Source organism: Panthera tigris, chromosome B2 (genome assembly GCF_018350195.1).
Source record: "Panthera tigris isolate Pti1 chromosome B2, P.tigris_Pti1_mat1.1, whole genome shotgun sequence".
In the NCBI taxonomy this organism is placed as follows: Eukaryota; Metazoa; Chordata; class Mammalia; order Carnivora; family Felidae; genus Panthera; species Panthera tigris.
In genome coordinates this window covers 17,867,110-17,894,374 of record NC_056664.1, presented here as the reverse complement: position 1 = coordinate 17,894,374, position 27,265 = coordinate 17,867,110, and the positions used below count along the sequence as shown (strand labels likewise).

The window sequence follows — 27,265 nt, the reverse complement described above, 5'->3', positions numbered from 1 at the left end:
AGTTTTGCAGGAATACTGATTACGAAATAAGGAAATCTTTTAATTCTTTTCAGTAGATCTGCTTCACTTATATAAATTGTCATCATTAATTTAAGAAGATGAGCATAGAACTTCCTGAGAGCATGTTAGTCTTAGAATTCCAACTACTGAAGAATGGTGTTTCTGATGATGTGGAATGCTTCTCTTTCTCCTAGTCCTCGTCTGACTTCTAAAAGAAGGTGACCTTGGCCTTCATAGTGGCCTTGTATGACAGGATTCAGAGCAAATGTGGAAAAGAAAAGTGGACAAGGTATTCAAAGAACAAGTTGTACTCATCTAGAATGCCCAGAAATTACCTTGTGGATCCTCTAATTTTTCAGGAAAACTTTCATTACATGATAGTTTTTCAATTGGTTTAATTATGCTTTCCTCTGAAGAGAAGGCAGGTAGAAAGAAAGAATGAATAATAAGAATGTTTTAGGAAAAGCAGAGAACAAAAATGGATTGATTAGATGATTAATGAAAAGATCAGGAAGAACCCTTAACATGAGAAAGCATTCTCATGTGCGGTCACAGCTTTCATCTGATGCCAGCCAAGTATAGATTCCCCCGAGACTCAAAGTTGTATTTAACCATAACTCATTTGTATTGGTTCGGTGGATATTATTTTAAAATACTGGCAAAAAAAAGTGAATTACAGTGCTGCAGTGTTTGACACTTAAAATGTCCACAGTGTTAAGATTAACGTCACATCAGAATATCCCAGTAGATGGGGCGCCTGGGTGGCTCAGTCCGCTGAGCGTCCGACTTCAGCTCAGGCCGTAATCTCACGGTCCGTGAGTTCGAGCCCCGCGTCGGACTCTGTGCCGACAGCTCAGAGCCTGGCGCCTGCTTCGGATTCTGTGTCTCCCTCTCTCTCTGCTCCTAACCCACTCACATTGTGTCTCTGTCTCTCTCAAAAATAAATAAACATTAAAAAAAGTAATAAGAAATAAGACCACTTAAAAAAAATTAAAAAAAAAAAAAGAATATCCCAGTAGATTACCATAGTGATCCTCAGGTGGTTTTTGGGTCCAATACCAGAAAACTATCTATCTATTTTTTTAAAAAGAATGCTTTACTTCTTTACACATTTTCAAATGATATGTAAGATCCTTCAGCATAAGTTTTATAGTTCCAAAAGTTGTCCTTTGTGGCATATTATAATTACAGACATTGAAAAATAAAACTATTCCATCTCTCCTTTAACCATAACCAATGGAATCTAAGTACCATGGTGATTTAAGGACATTTTTTTTTAATGTTTGTTTATTTTTGAGAGAGAGAGAGCATGTGCAAGTGGGGAGGGGCAGAGAGAGAGGAAGACACAGAATCTGAAGCAGGCTCCCGGCTCTGAGCTGTCAGCATGGAGCCCAGTGTAGGGCTTCAACTCATGAATGGTGAGATCAGGACCTGAGCCCAAGTCAGATGCTTAACCAGCTGAACCTCCCAGGTGCCCCAATACCGTGGTGATTTTATGCCCACCAATACTGACTTACAAAATACATGAACATATTCCTTTTTAACAGCTGGAAATTTCACATTAATCTCATTTCTCTCTAAAATTTTATTTTCATTCATGTCAAAGCCCAGATTTTATCCAAATATAATTTTAGGTTAAGAAAAACAAATATAAGTTCAGGCTTAAAAGTCTTTAAATTGACCATTCAAAAGTATGTATAAATTGAAACCTTAAAAAATTTTTTTATAACCCTAAGTATGTTAAAATACTTTTTTCCTGGATTAGGTTAGTTATAATTATGACAATTCATTGTATGTAGTTAATCAAAAAAGCTGAATAGTATAAATTTTGATTACTAGACATTAAAAGGCATTATTTTGGGGGGAAATTCATCTCACTGAGAAAGACGGCAGCTTATTCAAGCTGTCCGCGTGTCCACAAATGAATGTTGCTTATTGCTAAAATCAGGTTTCAGGACCAATTCCGTCCCTTTTTTCTTGTTCCTTTTTGGAAATGGAAGCACTGAGAAACCTTGTTTAACATAAACAGATAGTTGGGAATGAAAGCTGTTTTATTACAGCTTTGTCACCACATTCTGTGAATTCAGAGTTCTAGACCAAAACTCATACAGTGATTTTAAAAATGAGTTTTGACTATCTGTCGGCTAATAATTCAATTAGGCTCTTCAATTTTGTGAAGGTTAAGAACTGGAAACCACTTGACTTCAACAGGACTTGTTCCCCAGTTATCACAATTACTCGCTCTCTCAACATTGTTCCCAACTTATGAAACTGTCTCTTGGATTGGCACCCCAGGTATAGGTGATATTTCTAGACTTTGGGGAAAAAGGAAACAACCATAGTAAACAGGCAATTTGTCTTTTGTTTTGTAAAATAGGAGAATAGAGACACAGCTCAGGGAGATCCATTTTAGGAAAGAATCCACATGGGAGTTGAGATCTGGCACATGACTGCCTTAAAACCACCTGTGCTCAAGTACCAGTTTGAAAACTTGGTGTTCCCCCCAAGGTTATCTCAGTTGGAAGAAGGCAGCTGCAATACAGTTAGAAGTCAAAATCTGCAGAAGGAAAGCAATGTAAATTTATACTTTAAGTGTGTTTTTACTTTACCTGCGTTACTCCTTTTGAAAGCAAGTTCTGCCCCCATGGGTCCCAATGACTTAGGAAATAACTGATTACTCCAAGTATGTGGGTTTATATCCTTTCCACTGGCTACCAAGGACACATTCTTGGGATTTACACCTTAGAAGAACAAAATCAAAGTAGTCATTTGAAAAGTTAGGGTGTGATCATTAACTTGACAGATAAATACATAATACATTCAAATGAAGACTGGAAATAAGTTGGAGGCGAATGGAAATAAATTGATGTTACAATGTAGCAGTTCCTTCAATAATGTGGAATCCTCACGGTGCGTTTTGCAAACACAAGGTATTTTCTATAAAACAAGTAATGATCATTGAACATTGGACATCTCTGGCTCAACGTCTTATAAAAATTGAGGTGGTACAAAAATTTTCTTCAAATTGACTTGTTTTAAGTACGTACTTAAAACTACATGGATATGCGCCAGACCCTTGAGGAACACTCAGTGTAGCCAGGAGAATTGAGAGCTTGCATGTGGTGTGTAAAGATCTCCGAAACTTATTGCATATTAGACAATAATAAAATCTAAACTCTTTATGATTTTCTGAAATCTGTGAAATGTGGAGGCAACTTTAGACTTTGGTACTAATGGTCAAAGGGTGGTGTTTTAACTTATTCTTAAGAGACTTGAAAACTTCCTGAACGTGACTTCTTTTCACTGATAATAAATTGGATGCAACTTACGAGAAGGTAAAGACATCACACAGTCTACGTCTCTGGGTCGTACATGTGTTTTCTTTAGCAAATACAAGAAAAAGCCTCACCAAGGACTACCATTAACGTAGGAAGTTAGCACCTCTTTCCGGACAGGATGAGCTCTGGCTCTTCAGAGAGTGAACTCCTCAGCAAGGTTTCACATTTATGAGACATAGAATAATATCCCTTGTTTGGAAGCCATAAAAAGGCCAGGCTATTCTGTACTGAGCCTCAAAGTTACCAGTCATCAGTACTCTAATGAAACACTCCTCCATGTAAATAATTTGCCTTTCTTATCGCATAGAGCTCCTTATGGATTTCGGATTCTGATAAAGGACCTACCAATAGAACTATATATCATAGGCACTTGCCTGACAGTAAAGAAGATGCACTTACTAAAAAGGTAGCAATAACTCATACGAAAAAGTCAATACAAAAAAATCCTTTACCCCCAAAGACAAGGTAAGGTAGGGGGGAAAAACTAAGCTCCTTAAATGAACAGTTTTCATAAATGTAGTTCAACAAAGAATGGGCCCTGAGCAGTTAAATTATTTTGTTAATCCAGTTAGCCTTCGGATATCCCTAGTTTTTTTTTTTTTTTTTTTTAAATATATCCATTAGCAAAGACAATTGCTTCAATTTTGTCTTTTTGAACATTCCAGATTTCTTGGAAATTGACACAATCTAGAATGTGAAGTCATTTACATATTAGTTTACAAGCTTTTACTGGGCACCTTCTATATACCAAACACTGACAGACAGAGGTAGAAATGAATATACCATCATCCCTTGCCTCAGAGGAAAGTAAATCAGTGAACACATATTTACTGAGCACCTATCACATGCCAGGCATTGTGTATGGCATTGGACAAAAAGTGGTGAGCAAAATAGTGTCTACCCTTTTGGGTCTTAACAACCTGAGGGAAGGGAAACATTAACAGTTACAAATAGGTAATTAATGGTATATAAATTGTTTAAAGGAGTCTGGTGCTGAGAGGACAGGCAAATAACAGAAGAAACTTTCTTTAAAAGTCCCACCAGTCTTTCTTTAAAAAAAGTAATTAAAAAAAAAAAAGTAATTTTAAGCTGAAATGTGAATCTGATTAGGACTCGGGAGGGGGTGGGAGCTGTGCTCCTGGGAGAGGCCACAGTGTAGGCTGGGGACCCAAGATGGGAAGGAACCCCGAGACATTCCATGGATGGAGAAAGAAGTGGGACTGGCACAAAATAAAGATGGAGAAGGGGGCAGGGGTCAAATCAAGTAGGGATTTGTGTGCCAGGTTAAGAAATTTAAAATGCAGTGGGAAAGGCAAGTGTAGAAATAACACAGCACGTTGAATACACAGGGTGGAAGGAAGGACAGAGGCGATAAATGGACTTGAGAAGGAGCAGGGTTTCAAAAGTGCTGTGGAAGGAGCGGCCCTCCCCGCCTGCGTGGTGGCATCAGTTTGTGCCAGAGAGCCCAGTTCTGGGAGCAGGGAGTGAGACCAGAGGGCACCCCCAGAGATGGTTTTCACTTCCGTCGCACACTCTGCGGCTCCCTTATGCGATAATTAAGTACCTAAGGCTTACAGGGTGAGCGGAGAGGTGAGTGCAGTCCCACTGTAAGTAACAGAAAACAGTCTCAAAGTCTTGCTCCAGTAAACAGCCGGTCAGTAGCAGGTCAATAACTAGGACTCTTGCGTCCCTCTCCCTGCAGGCCAATGTCACAGATCTGCCAAGTCTTGTAGAATAATGCCATGCTGCCCTGAAAGTATATGGTACATTTCTAGAGCTCCCATGATCCTAAAGATTGACGCTTAAGAATCAATTGATGCTTTTATGCTTGGCTTTATGGTAAAAAAAAAAAAAAAAAAAAGCCCCCAAACATATTCTTTTTTTTTTTTTAATTCCTAAAGATACTTAATTATAAAAATAACTATGGATCGTAAATGTCAAGCATCATTTCTTATTTCGGTTTCTATCCTCTGCAGTCATCGCTGGCTCATGACAGGTGCTCAGTAAATGTTTGTCTAAGTGACTGAACTGAGCTCAATTCTAGTTTCAAATCTCACCCAGCTCTAGAGGGGCATCTTCAAGGCAAAAAAATGCCAACAGGGAAACAGAAAGACTCAAGTTTAGATTTCAAGCAGCTCTAATTTCAAGTCTATTTATGGTCTCAATTATAGCCATGCTTCTGACCCACAGTAATGTGCAGGATCGGATAGATCTTTCTAGTTAAAAAGGAAATGACCAGACCAGTTTCAGGTATCCTGAAATATGTCCCAGAAAACCACATTAGGGAGCAGAACTATGAAAACAGAGTGCTTTGGATCTATTTATCCTGATAAAAACTTACAGTTGCCTTTCTCACCGCCAGAGGGCTCCCTTGTACAGATAAGAAAATATCGATTTGCTATAGGATTGATTTATGTTTAAACAGGGGAAAATATCCCCCATGAATCTGTGTTCTGGGAATTTTGTTACATCCCTGCTTTTGCAGCAGGATCGGAACTCCTCATGGTATCAACACCAAAATGTCACAGCGAAGCATCTCCAGAGTTGTCTACCTGTTCAGTCACTAACTTCTCACCTCTCATCACTTCGCAGCCCACTCCAGCCTCGTTCTCCCTCACCATTCCAGACTGAAACTGCTCGCCAAGTTTCAGGTCCTTCAGGGACCTCCCCACTGTTCAGTTTAATCAGGCATTTCTGTCCCTTCTCATAACCGCTAAGCAGCAAACTCTTTCAGGGAAATGGTTCCTTCTCAGCTTCTGCAAACCCCCTGTTCATGGTTTTTCCCCCTCAGCTGCCTGGCTCCTTCCTTTCCTCTCTCTCGAGTTGTCCTCCTCCTCCTCCTCTACCGCTACCATTGTTGCCACTCACAGTCTCTCTGTAGGTGATCCTGTTCAATGCATGGACTTAAATACTGTCTGGGTGTCGCCGTTCTCTGTAGCCCAGGTCCCTCCTCAGCGTTCCTGGCTCTTCCCTCCCACCTCCTGCATGGCCTCGCCACACTGGAATGTTTCACAAGCATCTCGACTCTAACCGCCCGCATGCAAGCCTGACCACCTCTTTCCTGCCCAATCCTGTTCCCCGTCGGTCTTCCCCATCTCAGAGCATAGCACCACCATCCACCTAGGATTCAAGCCACAAACTGGCTTTTGTCTTTTTCTTTTCTACAACATCCATCAGCAAGACCATTTCCAAAATCTATCAGGAGCCCTGCTCCCTCTCAGTCATCATCCTCGTTTCCCTGGGGGACCACAGTGGCTGCCAGCTGGCCTCCCTGCTTCTGGTCTTGCCCTGTGCAATCCACCCTTTACACAGTCTTTTTAACACGTATGTCACATGTCACCACTCACCTCCCAAGGTTCCCCCCAAAGGCCTCTTTCGGAGCTGGAATAAACCCAGAATTCCTTCCCCTGCCCTCACGGTGCTGTCTTACCGGAATACTGCTGGCTCTCCCCACCTCACCCCTCCTCACTCTCTCCTAAGCTCTTGTAAAATCTAAATGTGCGGCCTGTTGTTCTATTCAGAGAAGCCAGTGTCTTTCCCTCCACCTAAAACTTTTCTCAGCTCTTCATCTTTCCCTCTTTTTGGACTAAAGATAAATCTGTATAGATATATGGTCACTTAAAAATTGATTCCCTTTTAGGCTAGGTTGAATTTAAACTTTTCTTTTTAAAGTGGACTTTGAGGAGAAAATGCTACCTGCAGGCATAACATAAACTACCCACCATCTGTCTAGATCTTTCTCCTAAGCTCCGGATTCATATATTGAGTCGTCTCCTAGATAGATCAACTCAGATGCTCACTAGACATCCCAACCCCAACTCCCGAGATTCCCTAGTTACGCACATCCGTCCCCTCCTGATCTCCCCCTTTCTCGGGTAAAGTCACCACCCCCCCCCCCCCCAGGGGACAACACTGATTCCTCTGTTCTTTACCACCACCCGTGCCCATCTGTCAGCAAGTCCTGTCTTTCCACTGCTCAAATACATGGAGATTTTACCCATTTCTGTGTCCACGTTCACCACTCTGGAACAAGCCATCACCCTCTCGTTCCAGACACGTGCAGTGGCCTCTTGAGCCCCTAGTATGCTCTACCCACAATGATCTTTCAAAAACACAATCCCGATCATTTAGGAAACAGTGTAAAATGCTACATTTTATAAAACGGTGTCGCGGGGGTGCAGAATTGTTTTAATAAAACTTAGCGCTTGCTAAAGGCAGAGCTTTGGGGGGAGAGGGAGGTATTTTTTTTTTTTTTTTTTTTTTGAAGCCTATGCTCATCTTTTTGGTTGCCAGGCATTTCTTGAGCAGACTTCCCCGAGGCAGGGGACCCAGAAAGTACTTGGGAACAAGTACTGACCAGGCTGAGCCGGCAGAGAGCGCTGTTTCAGTGGTGCCCTTTCTGCCGATATTCCAGGACGCTTAAGCCTGACCCCTCTCCTAGTTAGCATCAACGTTGTATGTTCTCTGCTCACCTGGAAGGTATCTGGATTGCTTCAGGTAGTACTGCTTAGCGGTGGAAGCAGTTGACACTTCAGAATCCGATTTCTGGGAAACGGCAGCGGGTAAGCTCTTGTTTTCCCCTGCTGAGTGGCGGGAGGCTGAGGGCACCGACTCTGGAAGCCTTGAAAGTCCACACAAGGTAGCGTCACTACTTGAAAAATGAGACGATGGCAGCTACTGCGTCCCCCACCCGCCCCCTGCGCGTCTGCGGGAGGACCGTCGCGGCCACCGTCACTGCCTACTCACGTAACGTCTGATCAGTAAGGCCGTCTGGGTCCCCCTCGGAGGCTGACACTGGCCTGGCTGGCCCTCAGCTGCTGGCTGCCCCCACCCGCTCAGGGGTAGTTCTAGACACAGGCAGATGGACCCTTTCATGAGAAACGGCCCCACCCGTTCCTGCCTTCTTTCCCTTTGGCTCAGCCCATTGTAGTCATGCCAGCTGCTGAGATTCGCCCCACTTTCAAGACCGCTCATTCCAGAAAGCCTCCTCTCCTCGAAGTGCTCTGCTGCCCGTAAACAGGACTTTTGAGCTCTTTGCAGCTCCTTCGTTAGCAGCACTCAGTGCACGCTCTGCTCTGGTGTCATGCTGACTCGAAGGTCTTATTTCTGCCGCTATACGTTTGATGGGCTGCAGACAGACCACATCCTGTACCTGCCGTGGCTTAATACATCTCTGTATTTAGTAAACGTCTACCGAGCGTGCGCGCAAGTATAAACATCTTGCTTTTGTTGACTCTAAAAGAGACAACCTCGTAAGTAAAAGTTTCACACTTTAGCATTGGGTCTTTTGTATTCTTTATGAGGAAGCCCAGGCCGCCAGAGGAACTGAGCGGACAATAGCAGGGTCCATTCAGTGCGCCAAGTGTTTGAGCTCTTATTGCTTAAGAAATAGTGCGGTGCAAAAAAAGAGACAGAGGTCTAGTTTGGGATTAGGCCTCGTCTGACTTTAGGCAACCTGTTCCTTCAACCTATCTGACTCTCAGTAGTCTACTCGGCAGATAGTTGTACTGGAGTATGAAGATTACAAATTAAAATTTAGGTAGGCGCTTAATAAATGGAAGTATCTTAATCATTATTGTTATTATGTCTAAATCGTATAAAGCCATTCGAAGATACCAAAAAATAAAAAATGGAAGAAATACATTAAAAATTGATTGTCATACAGTTTTTCGAACGAATTTCAAGAGAAAAGGAATAATTGATACTGAAATTTATCAATCGTTTCCTTGCCAGAATTAAGTATGTGGACTACAAACTCGATCTATAGGTTTGGATTCAAATCTCTTCTACCCCTAAAAGTACGTGATAAAATTCAGCTGGAATTAGAACGTCATGGGTTAAAAAAAAAAAGTTTTCAAGCCATGTACAGAGTAGGCCAACGCAGACGCGAAGAATTATTTTTTAAAAAAGGAATTATACAGCTCTCTACACGTCTTTAAGATGTTGACATCTTCAAGCTGACATCTATAATTTCCCATCGTAAATTAAATCATTTTATTTCTTGTTTCTTGTTAACAATAGGTGGAAAACAGTAAATAATTTATAAAGTGAAATATTATGAGGATTGACTGTAATTGGAGTATTTCATGGTACGACTTCATAAAATAAGTCTTAACTTATTCCCTTATTCCATACCCTTATTCCATAAACACTCTGAATCTTCAACAAATTATGTACAATGTATATCCGTAGGTTTTGAAAAATCAGACAGTTTCACAGAACATTCTGGTACACTTAAAAGAATAAGCATCACTGGGTCCTGGTGCTTTAGTGGTTCTGAATCTCCGTGCTTTCCAACACGTGCTTTCCAAATAGGCTAAAATTCCCTATTTCTAATGTGGGCTTTTCCCTTGAAGAGAAATACTATAGGACAACAAAGCCTTCCAAGTGGAAGGTGTTGGTCGTCTGACTTCTCCTTTTGCTTAGCATCTCCAAAGTTGTTTGGCCTTCCTGCCACTCACATATGAAAATGCTAAGAGGTGTGACTTTCCACAGGGGGATTAAGCAGGTTTATCCTCAAGTTCATGTATTTTAGGGAAGGGTCCCTATGGAATTTGAGAAACTAGAAACTTATTGACTGAGAATTATCCAAGCATAGGTCCCCCTCACAGAATCTCCATGTACCTTCAGAGATATGTGGACCCCAGGGGAATGCCAGATAGCTATTAGATAAAATTCCCTGCCTCCTGCCAATATGTTTTTCTCCCTATTCTTTTATTCCAGAGAGAGAGAGAGAGAGAGAGAGAGAGAGAAAGAGGGAGAGAGAAAGACAGTATTTCCCCACACATTGGTTCACAACGTTTAACCCACCCTCACCTCAAAGGTGAATAGTGCACTCATGAATACTTGGCTTAGAGAAAGACAGGGGGCTGCTGGAGACGTTCAACTTCCAGGAAAAGTTTAGGAAGTGATCCCAAAGGTTTAGAATAGCAAACAAACAAATAAGGGAATCTGAACGCCATCGGAAGAAATCATTGCCTCTGTAGGTTGTGCTTTGCTTTCTTCAAATAGGCATGCGGATTTCAGATGGGAATCGTGGGATCCTATTTCATCAGGGTAGGCTCAAAACTTAACAAGAGCCCTTCCCTCCACGCGCCTGCAGCACTCAGCCATTAATACTGAGAATCTTTACCGTGAGAAGCCAAGATTCTTACCTTCCCAGAGGTACGTGTGCAGATTTGGGGTTTATGGAAGAGAACAATATTAAGCTACTTATTGCCTTTAATGTCTCCCTGCATTTGTATGTCCTGAGTGACATAAAGTTGATACGTGATAAAAATAGATTTTCCTGAGGGATGTGAAATCTTACCGGAATGGGGTATCTTTTTTCCTCTTTTCTTTGAATACACCCATGCTCGGCCGCTTGGAATAGGAGGCTCCAAGATCGTAATCCTCATACTCTTCCCAGCTGTCTCCAGACTTGAACACCGTCTGACCCCAGCGCCTCCTAGCACTTTTGTGCCCCAGGGTACCATTTGGCTTCTGTGGTGGAAAATCAGTCATCATCATCTCTAATCATTTGCTGAATGCCTTTTATGCACAAGCTACTCTACCTTATACTAAGAGTACCTGATCTCGAGGGGCCTTCCGTACCGTTAAGATAACACGTACACACGTTGAAAAGTGTTAACAAAAATAGGTAGCACGTGCTAAAAACAGGATAGGGGTTCCGAGGAAGGAGAGATCTCTGACATTGGGTTGGGGGAGGACTCGAACACTTAAGGATCAGAACTGCTCACCGCCGTATAATTTGGAAAACTGCCATGTGTGTGACTGTCTCTTTGGGCAAGTGACTGAACATTTCAAAGGCTCGGTTTCCTCCTCCTTAAATGGTGATATCCAATGTTCATCTAATTAGTGTTTCTGAATTTAATAGTAAAATACATCGGAAGTCCTTCGGTTAGGGCCTAACACGTGATGAGAGTCACTGAGTTAGGTGGTACGATTATTACTACTGTTGTTGTTCCAGAGTTTGGAAGAGGGAAAGAGGGTGACTTTCTGATAGAAAAGTGCCAGAGTGTGTTCTGGGAAGGAAGGGTGGTTGGTGCTTATCAAGGCAGATAGTTGGTGCTAGAAGTAGTGAAAGACAGGGTTGCAAGGACAGACTGATGCCGGAGTCTGAAGGCCTTCCAGCGTCTGCCTAACGAGCTGCAGCTCTCCTGTGAGCAGTGGAAAACACTGGATGTTTTTTGAGCTAAAAAGCGAGGAGATACAGGCGGCATTCCCGAAGGCCAGACTCTTCAGATGGGAGGCCTTTGCAGTTATACTGGCATGCAGTGGCAAGGGCAACAGATTCCTAGTCGTTGGAATGCTCGGGAAAGAACACGTGTGCTCTTAACAAGGAATTAAAGGCCTGGACTTTGCATCTATGTGAACAGATGTGAGAGAAGAGTGTGGCAGCACTCGTTGCAGCGGTATGCTTAAATACCTGAAGTCCCAGCTGCCTTTGCAGCTGTTTGTAGCCATGTGACACAATCTAGCCAACGAGTTGTCAGTGGAAGTCTACTAGAGGGATTTCTGGGACAGCTAGCATGACATGCCAGTGTTGTTGTTGTTTTTTTTAATGTTTATTTTTGAGAGAGAGAGAGAGAGAGAGAGAGCTCAAGCAGGGAAGGGACAGAGGGAGAGAGAGAGGGAGACACAGAATCCGAAGCAGGCCCCAGGCTCTGAGCTGTCAGCACAGAGCCCGACGCGGGGCTCGAACTCACAAACAGTGAGATCATGACCCGAGCTGAAGTCGGACGCTTAACGGCCTGAGCCACCCAGGGGCCCCATCACTCTTCCCTCTTCTAGAATGCAGATGCCATCCCAAAGGGACAGCAGCCATGTTGTGGCCATAGGAAGGAAAGTCGCTTGCTAACCATGGTAGAACAGGAAGGCAGAAGCGGTCTGGTTCCTTCTACAAGCTGCCGCAGCCCTGGTTTGGCCCACCACTGACTTCTTGTCATGTGGGAAAACAACCCATTACTGTTGGGGCCTCAGGGGTCAGGTTTCCATCGTAAGTCACTGAGTGTAATCCTAATAGATGCAGAGAAGGAAAGGCAGCAATCACTTCAGGATGGGGGCCCTGTCAACAGAAATAAGGAACGAGGAAGAAGACTTGGCTTGGATCAGAGAGTGGTTTTATTCAAATTTATTTGGGGTGTTTTTGGGGTTTGTAAACCGAGGAGTCCAAAAGGCAATTGAAAATTAGGGAATTTGGAAGCAAGGTCAGCAAATACAGTTATCTCTGGAGCACGATGTTGAAAGAATGGATATACTATTGCTTGGAGCCCGTGGTGTCACAGTGATGGCCCATGACGAAAATGGTATTTGCCAACTTCTGTTATTGTTTTCTTTGCCAGGGAGAATGAGCTCTAGACTAAGGAGAATAAAAAGCTATCAGGTCCCAGATAAGAAGAGCTGATCAAAGGTTACACTTAGCTGAGTTTGAGGCTCTGGTTTTGGTGGGATGGTTTTTTAGGGTGCTGAGTCTGTGTGCTTCTGAACAGTGTCAGTAACATCAAGTCGTATGCCTGAGAAGACTGGAAAGGGGCAAATGTACGTAATTTTTGTAATGTAGAGGGTGGAGTTGTGCCAACTCCACTTTAATACGTTTGGTATAGGATGAGGACAAAGATTCGAAAATCAGTTACTAAAGGGAAAGTTTTTGAGCATCAAGGGAAAGGAGTGGCAGACCACCTAGGCAACCATTTTTTGTAAGAAGCACACAATGTATGTAGTCTGTGTGGCCTTCGACAAAATGGGTGACAGGGTCTTTGAGGCTATCAGTGAAGCGACAAAAGGACAACAAGGCAGGGTCAGTACTGCTGACCACCCCCCCCCCCCATTTATAACCCACGTCTAATGTGATGGTATTTGGACAAGTGGCCTTTGGAAGGTAACTGGGGATTAGTGCCCTTATGAAAGAGACTCCAGAGAGCCTGCTTTCTCTCTCTGCCATATGAGGACAAAGCAAGAAGGTGACATCCACAAACCAGGAAGAAGGCCCTCCCTAGGAATCAAATTGGCTAACGCTCTGATCTTGGACTTCCCAGCATCTAGAACTGTGATAAAATAAATTTCTGGCTTAAAGCCACCCAGTCTATGGCATTTTGTTATAGCAGACTAAGTACGTAGTTTGGTACTCTGACCAAGATTGCTGCCAGTGGATCAATGTCCATCTAGAAGAAAGTTCTAGTGGCCTGCCCAAGGGCTCCCTGCCATTCTGTTCATCATGAAGGTATAGGGCTAGGGTATTGGGTACTTTGACTTAGTGCATACCAGGGCTGGGCATAGTACACGGCACTTAGTAGCTACTCAGTAAATATTCCTTTTCTTTTCCTCTCAGTATGAGTCAACATTTGATGTGCCTTCCAAGAAAAAGACAAAAGTGTAATCTTTGGCGGCACGAGTGGATGGACCTCTGGTTCTGGGATGTTGGAGGTGATTCACCATGCTTTATACTCCCTGCCTGCTGTTCACCTCTGGTTCTGGCAGCCTCATTCTAACGGGGAAGCAGGATGGTAAGGGGGACTCAACAGCTCCTTCCTACCCAGGAACCAAGGATTACTCAGTCATTGGTGAATGATGCCATGTGCGGAGCACATGGAGGAACCGGGGATGTTTCTCCTAGAGAAAAGGGCAGGCAGTATAAGGGCTAGTTTCAAATATCTGAATGGCTGCCTTTCTCGAAGAGTGATGAACTTTTATTAAAAGCTAAAGAAGACCAGAGTTTAGCTCAGTATAAGGAAGAACTTTCTAATAGTCAGAAATGCCCCAAAGGTGATGTGGGTTCGTCAGGACCCTGGGGGTGCTGAACAGAAATAATGTGGACAATTATTCACTCATTTGTTCAACAGATATTTGAGAATTTACCGTGTGCCAGGCACCATTCTGGGTTTGGGGCCTGTATTGATAAACAAAACAGACAACATCCCTGACCTCATGAAACTTACATTCCAGTAGGAAGAGCCAGATAATAAACAATACACATAAGATACACATAATTAGTTGTATGTTAGAATACGTCAGGGCTTTGCGAGCAGGGCTTGCTTCTATAGGGGTGGCAGGAATGGATAAGGAACTAGGCAGTTTTCTTTGAGATCTCTCAGTCCTAAAATGCCCATAACGCAGTGCATTTGGGAGTATACATCTTGAGGAGCCAGTAATATGGCACATGACGAGCTCCCTGAACCGACCAAACAACCAAAGTCGGAAGAGGAAGTTTTTATACTATGCCTGACACTTAAAAAAAAAAAAAAAAATCTGTTCATGTTCAGTAGTATTTAAAACCAGTATAAAATTACTGTTAAAATCCTTAAGATTTTAGGGTCAGCTCTCTTGAGTCCCATATTCTATTAAATGCTTTCAGTTCTTCTGTATCTAAGTAACTGTTAAAGTCTGTTAACATCAAAACTTTATTACATTAGTTTTGGTAGTTTTTCTTTTCATAAACCATATTAGAATTTTAAGTTATCTCATGCTAAGCCCCGGCCAGAGGAAGCAAGGACTTAAACATAGAATCATATTTTACATCTTAAAAAAAAATTTTTTTAGGGGGCGCCCGGGTGGCTCAGTCAGGTAAGCGTCCAACTTCAGCTCAGGTCATGATCTCATTGTTCCTGAGTTTGAACCCCGCATCAGGCTCTGTGCTGACAGCTCAGAGCCTGGAGCCTGCTTCGGACTCTGTGTCTCCCTCTCTCTCTCTCTCTCTCTCTCTCTCTGCCTTCCCCACTTGTGTGCGCGCTCTCTCTCTCTCTCTCTCTCTCTCAAAAATAAACAAACATTTCTAGGCATTTTTAGGAATGCCTAGAAAACAAAAGCCTAACTGAACCAAACTACTGCATATAAAGGATCCTCACGGGCTACTTACGGCCGGCATGTTTTTGACGATGCTCGGAAATAGCGTCTGTGGCTGTTTCTGCTGCTTTGGCGCTTGCAGGACACTCGTGTTCTGTGGCGGCTGGATGGACCGCAGTGGCTGGTGGCTGTTTTTCGGCTGCGGCTGTCTGACAGTCTGCTCGTTGATGTCCGGCAGAGGCTCAGGTTCTAGATCAACTGAAGATGGCTTCGGCTCTGGTGGTTGCACCTGCTTACTATGTAAAGATTGTTTTGATTCCAGATGATGTGAGGAAGGGCCTAATACTTGACCAACTTGAAAATACGGGTGTTTCAGTGCCTACAAAAAGCAGGGAAATAAGAAATGGAAAACGGTCTCACCTACATGTATTGCACATGAACTACCGACCGGCGGCGAGCTCAGCATATAGAACTAGACTAGATAAGCTTCAAAGACTCAGAAAGCATCCAGTTTTCCCTTATGTGGTACCTTCAAAAAGACGACTGGGAAGTAATGACTTAGGAAAGAAATTTCTTTTAAAAAGCAAAGTACAACATAGTAGGAAGAATGTCAAACTCACATGTAATTTTAACATCCAGGCAACACAACCGTTGTATTTAAAGATTCTGTATGAAAAAAAAAAAAATCTAGCTTATAAACACTGGTCAAATTTGTTGCGATTCATTCAAACTAAAATGCTAGATACTGATCATGGTCCAAAGGCATTAGAAAATGAGTTAAAAAAACCTATGTGGTTCATTTTCAACGGTTAACTATCACATTATATAAAATTCAGGCCTACACTTAGCCTAAGGATAACTACATACCTACTAGCAATAAAAAAATTCTAAGAAAGGAGATGACAAGTGAATATGTTTTAGAGTGTATTATAGCACTATACCAGATATTTATGGAAAGAAAATATAAATAATAATAAAAAATGATCACTGAGGGTTTTTTTTTAATTTTTAAAAATGTTTTTATTTATTTCTGAGACAGAGACAGAGCGTGAGCAGGGGAGGGTCAGAGAGAGAGAGAGGGAGACACAGAATCTGAAGCAGGCACCAGGCTCTGAGCTGTCGGCACAGAGCCGGACGCGAGACTCGAACCCACGGACTGTGAGATCGTGACCTGAGCCGAAGTCGGACGCCCAACCGACTGAGCCACCCAGGTGCCCCTGATCACTGAGTTTCAACTAGTTCAGTCAGCCACTCGCTGCTGCTGCATGGAGGTGGCAGGTGGAGTGGAGGACCCCTCACGACTGTCTGGGGACATGAGCTACAGTAGAGGTTCTCAACTTGGGGCGATTTGTCCCCTCTGGAGACATTTAGTTATTGTCACAATTTGGGGGTGGGAGGTGCTCCTGGCATCGAGTATAATAACAGGACAGCCCTACAACAGAGGTGATCTGATCCAAATGTCGGGAGCACCAAGGTGGATGAAAATTGACCTAGAGAACGTCCGAAGTCTTCTGTGCAGCTCAGCTGTGGAGGCTGAGCCCCTTACCAGTGAGCCTGTGCCTGGATTAAGGAGGAAGGCTCCCAGTTCCGCTGTTTGTGTCTGTGTGGGGGGCGGGGGGAGGGGAGGGAAGGTGGGAGGGGGGTCCTTGAGGTCGCCCAGCCCTATTACCCTGCACATCCTGCCCTAAGCCGGTCCCCACCTGTGCGTGAGCACAGCCCTGACCCACAGTTGGCTGCTTCTCAGGCCTGCAAGGGCAGTTTCTGGGGGGACAGCATGGCCCCTGTATCCTATAACTTCCATCTCTCCCTAACTAGGCCTCCCTGCTTCCACTAAAAAGCAAGGCTAGGACATAGTGGAAAAGAAAGAGGTTAAGGGCAGGGAGGTGGATTTTGGCGGAGGCAGAAGAGTTTTTAATTCTGCGATGTCCCCTACCACAGCTGGTGTCCGTGTTAATTACACTGACATTGCTAAGTGGACCTCTACAAACACAGACAATTTAAATACAGCATTGCGTGACACACAGAAGGCACTCAAATTCTGCATTAAGTCATATGAATTAGTGTGTCAATACTCCTGAATTTGAAATGGGCTATATTTTGGAACCGGAACCTTTATAAATGCGTTTTGTAATTTCACGGCTTCGTCTGTAACAATCTTTCCTCTTTAATATCAGCTACCGTCCTTCCAGAGGAGGAGAGTCTTAGAAATAATTTATTTTTTACTGCTCATGCAGAGAATATTTGATCATTGCATACAATAAGGATGCATAGAGGGGTGCCTGGGTGGCTCAGTCGGTTAAGTGTCTGACTCTTGGTTTCCACTCCGGTCATGATCTCACAGCTTCTTGTGAGTTCGAGTCCTACATCAGGCTCCCGGCTGACAGCTCAGAGCCTTCTTGGGATTCTCTCTCTCTCCCTCTCTCCCTGCCCCTTCCCTGCTTGCTCCCTCTCTCTCTCTCTCAAAATAAAAAAAAATGAACAAAAAGAATGATTTAAAAAGGATGTATAGAAATTTCTATAATTAAAATGATTTCTAATGCCAACACCAGAAGAAAACTACTGCTCACATTGTGACGGGTTGTTTTTTTCAGAACTTCCTTCTAGTCATGTAATATATGTATATTTTTAAAAATAAAATCATATTGTATTATAATATTCTAGCCTGCTTTTAAACTTAGCATTTGAACTTGAGAATTCTCTAAAATGGTTTCATTTTAAAAATTCCATTTTTTTTTGTTCTGTGCCCACAGATTATATAATTTATCTGAAGGTATAAAGTGTGCATAACTTCAGGAGCTCATACTGTCTGCCTTAATTCAGATTCCTTAGAAACAGAGCCTAAGAAGGAGATCTGGTACCAGTGATATATTGAGGGAGTGCTTTTCATGAAAAAAAAAAAAAAAAATCTGACGTGGGTGAAGGATAAGGGTGGGGAGGGGTCAACCTAGGATACCAACTCTGATCAAGTCTACCTTGGCCTGATCCACAGAGAAGGAGGGGGATTCTGAAATGAAAATCTGACTTCAGGGTTTTGCCCTCTTAAAACAAAGGTATCTTTATGTCAGCCATGCAAAGGATCTAGACTGTCCCCAAAGCAGATGTATGGGTACGTAACCTCTCAGTGATGCTGGTTTTTGCTGGCTGGAGCAATTGTCCAGGAAAGGGAGCAGCTGTGAGCACTAGCAACCAGCACTTTACAGAAGCTGGAGGACAGGTGCATCATCCTGGCACAGGAGATCTGGGTGAGGCATTAACAGCATCTACTATAATATCTGCTATAATATCTTGTTCAAATAGCAGTCTCCATTTTTTAATTGTAGCAAACAGTCTACTTTAATGATGTTTAAACTTGAAATGTTCCCTTGGAAACATTTAGGTTTATACTGCCAATGGAAAGGTTTTAATTAGCTTTTAACATCTGTGTGCAGAAATCTTTATCCAACTTTCTGATTGTTTTTAAGGTTCTTGATATACTATGTTGCAAAACTATTTTCCATTACTTAGAGAAATAGCTTTTCAAAGGTTTTGTTTTTTGTTTTTTTGTTTTTTTTGTTTTTTTGTTTTTTTTTTTGCATTTTACCATGGGGAACAAGAGGGGGAACATCAAAAAAAATATTTTTGGTAATTTTTCTTTCTTTTTCTTTGATTTTTTTTTATTAAAATTTTTTTAATGTTTATTTTTGAGAGAGAGAGAGAGAAAGAGAGAGCATGAGTGGGGATGGGGCAGAGAGAGAGGGAGACACAGAATCAGAAACAGACTCCAGGCTCCATGCGGGGCTCGAACTCACGAACTGCAAGATCATGACATGAGCCAAAGTCGGACATTCAACAGACTGAGCCACCCAGGTGCCCCTCTTTTTCTGTGATTTTTTTAAAAAAATGTAATTTATTTTGAGAGAGAGTGTGTGCATGAACAGGGGAGGGGCAGAGAGAGAGAGAGAGAGAGAGAGAGAGAGAGAATCCCGAGCAGGCTCCACGCTGCCAGCATAGAGCCTGATGTGGAGCTTGATCTATCAAACCATGAGATCATGACCTGAGCTGAAACCAAGAGTAGGATGCTTAACTGACTGAGTCACCCAGGCACCCCTTTCTGTGACTTTTTAACATGTCTCATGCCCATTCTTCTTTTTTAGGTAAGAGTTAAAGAGTTTTGTTGCATTTTTATTACAAAAGTAACCAATATTTAGAAACATTAGAAAATACACTGCCACATTTGTTAAAAAGATTTGTTGCTATTTGCCTTCTAATCTTAAGATTTTTATAAGAGAAAATTTTAATTTTATGCGATCAAATCTGAGCTTTCCTTACACAGAACAAACTGTTTGTCACCCAGAGGGGAGGGAGGAAATAGGGGGAACTCAGCGAAGGGGATTAAGGAGTGCATTTATCATGATGAAAAAAAAAATCTGAGTTTTCCCTCAGATTTCTGAGGCAAATTTTTCTTCTATTACTTTTATACTCCTCTATTTCTATACTCCTCTATTAGGAAGAAACTCATCACTGGTAGTAGAGAGGCATCTCTCTACTGAGGGAAATCTGAGGGAAAACTCAGAGAAGAAATTTTTCTTCTATTACTTTTATACTCCTCTATTTCTTAGCCTGAGATCAGATACTCACCTATAATTTCTCTAGTTCTTAATAGTTTAGTTTGTCCTTCTTATTATTTAAACCTTCTGTGATTTACTTGAAAAATTGAAAAGTATGGTGAGAAATAACCTAAATTTACTTTTTTCCAAAGAATTAACTAATTGTCCCAGTGACGGTACCCCTCCCCCCCCCCATTTGTGATGCCGTATTTACCCCTCTGCTGACTTACAGCTTTTGCAACTCTGAGCTGTCTGTCCATTCTTATGCTAGTACCTTCACTGTTGTAATTACTATCACTTTACAGGTTGTTTTAATATTTGATAGAGCAAGCTGTCTGCCCCACCACTGTCCTCCAATTACTTATTCAAACCTGTCTTGACTATTCTTTCCCATTTGTTCTTCCAGTTCACCTTTCGAGAACATTTCTCAACCTTATTATTTCTGAAATAATGTTTTGGTAATTAAATTTTTTTTTTCTTATTTTAGAGAGAGAGAGTGCAAGCCGCGAGAGGGGTAGAGAGAGAGAGAAGGAGAGATAGAGGATCTTAAGCAGGCTCCATGCTCATTGTGGAGCCCAAAGCGGGGCTCGATCCCACGACCCTGGGATCACGACCTGAGCCAAAATCCAGAGGTGGACGCTCAATCAACTGAGCCATCCAGGTGCCCCTGTTTTGGCAATTTTAATACTGAATTTATATTTAAATAACAATAAGTATACGCTAAAGCTTAGATTTTTTTTTAATCTAAGCCCTTCGCAAACACAACCATGGCATTTTCAAGACTGCGACTCGAGAGAACACCTGTAGGATGTAGAAGGGCTAGTCACAGAGGAGCCAAGCGAGGGTACCACCTGCTGCCCTCTTGTGGGGGCTGCAGAGTGAACAATATTCCAGTCCTATGGAGGGATGACACTGTTGTATGGAGTGAACAAGGACCCACCTCTAAACCACAGGAGAGCACAGAAAATCTGTTTCCTAACTGAAGAGATGCCTCTCTACTACCAGTGATGAGTTTCTTCCTAATTCTGTCACATGCCTGAATTTTTTTAAAATATATTTTTTAATGTTTATTTATTTTTGAGAGAGAGAAAGACAGACCATGAGCGGGGGAAGGGAAGAGAGAGAGAGACAGAATCCTAAGCAGGCTCCAGGCTCTGAGCTGTCAGCCCGACGCGGGGCTCAAACTCACAAACAGTGAGATCATGACCTGAGCCGAAGTCGGATGCTGAACTGACTGAGCCACCCAGGCGCCCCCTGAATTTTTATCATTAGAGAAATTGATCTCTTTCAGCCTCAACCTCATTTGAACCGCCAGACACAGAACATCATTGGTGTGGCTGTCTTCTCAATTCTCCCAGGCATCTTGTAGGCCTAGAAATTAATTCATGACATATTGGATGCCTTAAGGTTTTGGGCTTACTTCTGTTGGTAAAACCCTGGTTGAGAATAGACTTGTCTTTGTAAATGAAAATATTCCTGGTATTGTAAACCCTCAAAACAAAAAGGGAAGGGAAGGGAAGGGAAGGAGGGAAGGAGGGAAGAAGGGAAGAAGGGAAGGGAAGAACACTGTATCAGGGGGATTCATCTTACCTGGCTTGCTGTTGGTCGCTTCTTTGGATCCCAATTTAACATTTCAGTCATTAGCTGAATAGCTTCATTACTGGCGTTGGGAATAAGAGTTTTTAAGTTTATAGGAACACACTGGGGAAAGCGGAAATTCATAGAGGATGCAAGCTGGTACCCTTCTGGCCAGTCACTCTATTTAGGGAATATATAAGTAGGTGGGACGGGAGAGAAAAAAAAAAAAAAAGAAAAAGAAAAGAAAAATGGTTTTTAGTAATCAATTTAAAAACATAGAAATAATATAAAATCACTGGTGTATGAAAATGTTACTGTTAACTACCATAAATAGATGAAAGAATGAAACACCAGACTATGTATACAATTCAGTGCTACGGAGAGTATAGAAGGAATATAGAACTGTTAGGAAAAAATGAGAAAGCACTTCTATAAATTTCAGAATATTCAACTCTTGTCAGGTGTTTGGACCTTGAGGATGATATCCAGGTGACTTTGAATAAACAAGGACAACAGATATACAAAGCAGCTGATCATCCCAAAGACCCTTATTATATGTTATATACATCCCATCCAGTGTTAAAAACTGCACATAGCTGGGAAATGACAAATTTCAGTAAATCTCTAATAACTGTTTACTTGTCTGATGTTAACTACAAGGCACATGTGAATACAATTAGGATGTAATGATAATGATACATATTTATTAAGTACGTATCAGAAAGTAAGGTCTAGCTGATTGCAATAGTTAATTGAAAAGTAGTCGGTTCAAGACATCACATATCCAGGGCAGAGGTACATAGAAAGAAACACAAAAAGCTTAAGCGAAAATGGTCCAGGACACCTGGGATTAATGAGGCGATGCCAATGAACATTCACAGAGCAAGTAGGAGAGTCTAAGCAAGGATATCTATGCAGTCAGCAATGCTAGATATAGAGTATTCCCTTAAGTTCTTAAAGGCAAGAATCTTTTCTTCTTTAGTCTGGTGGGGACTTTGGCTTCTCATCCCACCCAATTAAAAAAAAAAAAAGGATTATAAGAACAAATAACCATTAAAACATAAGCCTATTTGAAAATGAAAGATATCAGATATCCAAGGTAAAAGTTATAAATAACCAAAAGTTATAACAACTTAAGGACGAGAGTACTCACTTTTTTGGGAGTCCCTAAAACTTGGCAAATCTTAAAGATTTCATCGACCTCACTTGTCCCTGGGAAAAGTGGTCTTAATGTATACAGTTCGGCCATTATACTCCCTACAGCCCATACATCAATGGGAGAGCTATAAACTGAAGATCTTAATAAAACTTCAGGAGCACGATACCTATGAAAATAGAAAACAAAAGAAAACAGGCCAATTTGACTGTGGGTTCAAAGATGGCGTGGCAGTAAGGTTCTATTCTGTTTGGTCACGCATTTCAACCAAGGGATCGGTATGAAGTGCTTTCTGTGCATCCGGCATTTATACAATGTGTTGGGGTTATGTTGGACGTAACATATTTTCCCTGACCACAAACAGTTGGTGGAGCTGGAGACAAATTTAAATGAAGTGTCCAAGTGGCCTAAGATAGGAACTCAAATGAATAAATATGGAAATAAATGCTGTAAGACACGGTTGGGGTGGCGGGGAGAAGGGTTCTGAACGGAAGCAGATACATTCTGAATGAGAACAGTTGTATAATTTTACCAAGCATTGTATCCGTGCTATATTTATATGAAGGATAGAAAACAAAAGATTAGCAAAGATTGTCCCTAAGTAGTGTGGGGTTTTTTTCCGTCTTTTTACTTATCAGTTTGAAAGTGCTGATTCCTTCAATTGATTCCATTCCCTTAACTAACATGTATTTTCATGGAGAAAAATACGCTATTTACGAGAGCAAAGCTACCTCGTAGGAAATATTCTCACTTCTCACTTCTTTTTTTCCATATTGAAGTGTGTAGATTTTTCAGCCCAAATGTGTCACAGTGTGTGTTTTTTTTTTTTTTTTGTTTTTTTTGCTTCTATCCCGAGTACCTTTGACAGGTTTATTGAGATATAATTCACATAATGTCATAACATACAACTCTCCATTTAAAAGCGTATGACTCAGGGGCTTTAAGTAATCCATCATCACAATCAACTTTGACCATGTTCATTGCCCCCCAAAGAAACCCCATACCTCCCCCAAAACCCTGTATTCCCAGTGCTCTAGCTTTACCAGTGGAACCACACGCTTTCTGGTCCTTGGTGACTGGCCTCTTTCACTTAGCATGTTGTCAAGGTTCCTCCATGCTGTGGCATGTATCAGTATTTCATTCTTCTTCCTGCCGAATCGTGTTCCATTATATGGCCCTAGTATACCTTATTTATACACTCACCAGTGGACGGGCACTTGGGTGGTTTCCAATTTGGGGCTATTATAAGTAGTGCCGTTGTGAACATGCATGTGTAAGTTTCTGTGTGGATGTGTGTTTCCATTTCCCTGGGCTACATACCAGAGAAATGTGTGTGGAGTTGCTGGATCACGTAGTAACTGGATGTTTAACCCCTGAGGAACCACTGACTCTTTTGCACCATTTCACGCTCACACCAGTGATGTGTGAGGGACCCGGACTCTCCGCGTCCTTGCCAATGCTTGCTACTATGCCTTGAGCTTTCTGTGAGATAAAATTCATTGTTTTGAATGTTTTGCCAAGTTTGGATGTTGAAAACAAGTCTCAATTTCATTCCGTTTCAGTATGGAACCTAAATTTACCCAGATGAAAACAGATACTCAACCTAAAACAGAACTGAGGCTCCCCCATATCAATTAGTGCTGACTCCAATCTTCCAGTTGCTCAAGAAAAAAAGAAAAAAACAACCTGAAAGTCTCTGACTCCTTTATCTGACACCCCACATCTGATTCACCAGGAAGTCACGGTTGCACTGCTTTAAAAATACCACCTCCGTGGCCACCAGATCCAAGCCACTGTCACTTCCTGCCAGAATTACTGTAACAGCCTCCTGCCTGGTCTCCCTGCTTCTTCCCTAGCTCCTCGGAAACCTGTTTTTAATACAGCAGTGAGAGTGGTACTTCGAAGGCATGTCAGATCATATCACACCTCTTCTCAATACCCTCCAGGAGCTCCCCAGTTCGCCCGCCCGGATTAACAAGCCACCACAGTCCTTACAATGACCTGTAAGGACCCATGAGATCTGGCCACTCCATACACTCTCTCGCCTCATTTCCTCCTACAGTCGTCCCTGTTCATTCTGCTCTTGGCAGAATTCACACATGGCGCTCCCGTCTCAAGGCCTTTGCGCTCAGCATTTTGTCTGCGTGAAAGCTCCTTCTTGCCCTGGCCTCTCCTTCTCAGCGAGAGCCTCTGTTTACAATAGCAACATGCCCTGTCCTTTCCCTACCCACCCAACTCCCTGTCCCTCTCCATATTTTATTTTTCTCCATAATAATGTATCACCACCTGATTTACCAATATGCTTGTTTTTCCTGGAATGTAACACACACACACACACACACACACACACACACACAAAAGTGCATGTATTGTAAGAGGGCAGCTTGATGAATTTTCACAAATAGAACACATCCATTGACGCAGCACCAAGTTCAAGAAAAACTGAGCGTTGTCAGCATCCCAGGAGGTCCCTCTCCCGCACTCACTGTCACTAGTCACGTAACTGCTACCCTGACTGCTGACAGCATACGTTAGGTTTCACTTTATATAAGTGGAATCCTACCATATGTACTTTTTTCCTGTTTGGCCTCTTGCGCTCCTCATTGTATCTGTGAGACTCAGTCGTATTGTTGTATGTGGCTGTAGGCTTTTCATTCTCATTGTTGTAAAGCATTCTACTGGGTGAATATGTTCCGCTGCTCCTGATGGACGTTTGGGTAGCTTGCAGTTTGGGACTATTACATGTCTTCTGATGAGGATGTGCATGTCTTTCTGTTGGTAATGCATGACGTTTCTTGGTTTTTGGGGTTTTTTTTAAAGTTTATTTATTTATTTATTTAAAAAAAAATTTTTTAACGTTTATTTATTTTTGAGACAGAGAAAGACAGAGCATGAACAGGGGAGGGTCAGAGAGAGAGGGAGACACAGAATCCGAAACAGGCTCCAGGCTCTGAGCTGTCAGCACAGAACCCGACGCGGGGCTCGAACTCACGGACCGTGAGATCATGACCTGAGCCGAAGTCGGACGCTTAACCGACTGAGCCACCCAGGCGCCCCAAGTTTATTTATTTTTGAGACAGAGAGACAGAGTGTGAGCGGGGGAGGAGCAGAGAGAGAGGGAGACATAGAATCCAAAGCGGGCTCCAGGCTCCGAGCCGTCAGCACAGAGCCCGACGCGGGGCTCGAACTCACGAACTGTGAGATCATGACCTGAGCTGAACTTGGATGGTTAACCAACTGAGCCACCCAGGTGCCCCGCCCCCCCATGATGTTTTTATTTGTTTATTGGATGTCACGTAAGTAGCATGAGACAGAGATTTTTTTCCTGTGACGTTCACTTCCGTGTTCCCCGTGCCTGAGATAGAATCTAGCACATAGTACGTGCTCAACAAATGTTTGTCGAATGAATGAATCAATTAATGAAATCCTTTTTCCTTCAGAATAGTCATGACCCAATCCTTCTTTCTCCACAGAATGCAAAAGTCAGTTTTATATTTTCTTTTAAATACTCGATATGGAACCTCCAGAAAGCGATGTAACGATCTTTTGTGGTAAAACTTTAACACGGACATAAACCTCTACAGAATTGCATGAAACTACTCACCATCGGGTAGATACATAATCAGTATATGGTGGCTGTGATCTTAATTCCCTTGCAAGTCCAAAATCAGCAATTTTCACAAGTTCTGGGCCCATACAAAGCAAGTTTTCTGGTTTCATATCCCTATGAAAAAAACCTTGGGAACAGAGAGGGAAAACAATAATTGATCATCACGTTTAAACATACTTGAAACCTAAACAAAATATAATTGAACTTCTCTGTTGTAATTAGGAATGTGAACTTAGGAAAAAAATAAACCCTAACTATTGTCTAAAAGGTGAAGGTGGCAGGCACCCTGCGTTCAAAATAAATTGGCAAGAAAGTTCCCACTGTACCTAAGGACATTAAAAATTCCCACTTAACACATATTTCTATTTGTGAATCCCGTAAGTTCAAGCACTGAGCTAGACACTGCCACATTATGATTATCTCCATTAATTTGCACAACCATCTTAAGGACGTATTATGGTCACTGTTGTGTAGCAGATGAGGAGGGGGAGGGCAGAAGAGAAGGAGCCTAATCAAAGCCCGAGGAAAGCTGCATATTCAGGCTGACGTCACTTATTTGAAAAGTCCATTAAACGAAAACGCAACTGCACCCACTTTAGCCAATTCTTTCATTTGCAGTTGTTCTATTTACCAGCTCAGTTCTCCCTTGGTAGCTGCTTTATTGAAAAGCCCAATAATTATAATGGTTATTTACCAATTCAGTATGTAAAATAAATGGTGACTGAAGCTGAAAGGCAGGTCAGTGAACACGAGGCAGAAAACCCAGGAAGAAGGACATGAAAACCCTCTTCGTACATTTCTAAGGGCCATCTAAAGCACGCCGGTGACACGCGGGTGGCCTGTATTCCAATGACCTTGCGAGGCGGGAGACTCAAGAGGGGGCCTGGTCCCTTGTAGGGTCTGTTGTAGGTGATCATTTTGGGAGCAGGTTTCACGTAGCTTCAGCCTGAACGTTTTAAGCCGAGTTTTAAGCCTAAGCTTTTCTAATTCCTTCTAAGCCAGTGTGGGCTCTACATTGGTGACATCACAGCAGTTTTGTACCCAGTGTTATCTGGTACTTCTTACTCAAAATAGTTGTTCTGAGATCCATTTCACAAACTTCCAAGGGAAATACACTGCACTTTTTTTTACCGCGGAGACAAGAACAGGAACACACGTGGTGGTGAGTAGACTGACATAATCCGTAAAATCGTAGAGAATCAAACCAATTACATAT

At 42.4% G+C, this 27,265-nt stretch overlaps 1 protein-coding gene and 1 long non-coding RNA gene across 12 annotated transcripts in view; one reads left to right on the top strand and one right to left on the bottom strand.

Moving 5' to 3' along the window:
- MAK (male germ cell associated kinase) overlaps window positions 1-27,265 on the bottom strand; it is a 55,491-nt gene that overhangs the window by 6,463 nt on the left and 21,763 nt on the right. For 7 of the 9 annotated variants that reach the window (XR_006217489.1, XM_042985725.1, XM_042985729.1 and 4 more), the window contains 8 exons: window positions 26,044-26,176; window positions 22,437-22,608; window positions 21,296-21,463; window positions 15,193-15,498; window positions 10,648-10,820; window positions 7,811-7,959; window positions 2,610-2,741; window positions 336-410 (listed from right to left, as the gene is read on the bottom strand). Coding sequence is in view for 8 of the 9 variants with exons in the window: in XM_042985725.1 (XP_042841659.1) it covers window positions 336-410; window positions 2,610-2,741; window positions 7,811-7,959; window positions 10,648-10,820; window positions 15,193-15,498; window positions 21,296-21,463; window positions 22,437-22,608; window positions 26,044-26,176 (1,308 nt within the window). In the remaining variant the exon portion in view is untranslated. The remainder of the gene's footprint in view (window positions 1-335; window positions 411-2,609; window positions 2,742-7,810; window positions 7,960-10,647; window positions 10,821-15,192; window positions 15,499-21,295; window positions 21,464-22,436; window positions 22,609-26,043; window positions 26,177-27,265) is intronic. The other 2 variants (XM_015534687.2, XM_042985731.1) reach the window with 1 other exon arrangement.
- The window catches only part of LOC122238558, a 32,830-nt gene continuing 13,530 nt past the window's right edge, over window positions 7,966-27,265 (top strand). Inside the window, exons 1-3 of one of the 3 annotated variants that reach the window (XR_006217492.1) lie at window positions 7,966-8,590; window positions 10,350-10,502; window positions 13,669-13,900. This is a non-coding gene — a long non-coding RNA (uncharacterized LOC122238558). Of the gene's footprint in view, window positions 8,591-10,083; window positions 10,503-13,668; window positions 13,901-27,265 lie in introns of those variants that run through there. The other 2 variants (XR_006217491.1, XR_006217490.1) reach the window with 2 other exon arrangements.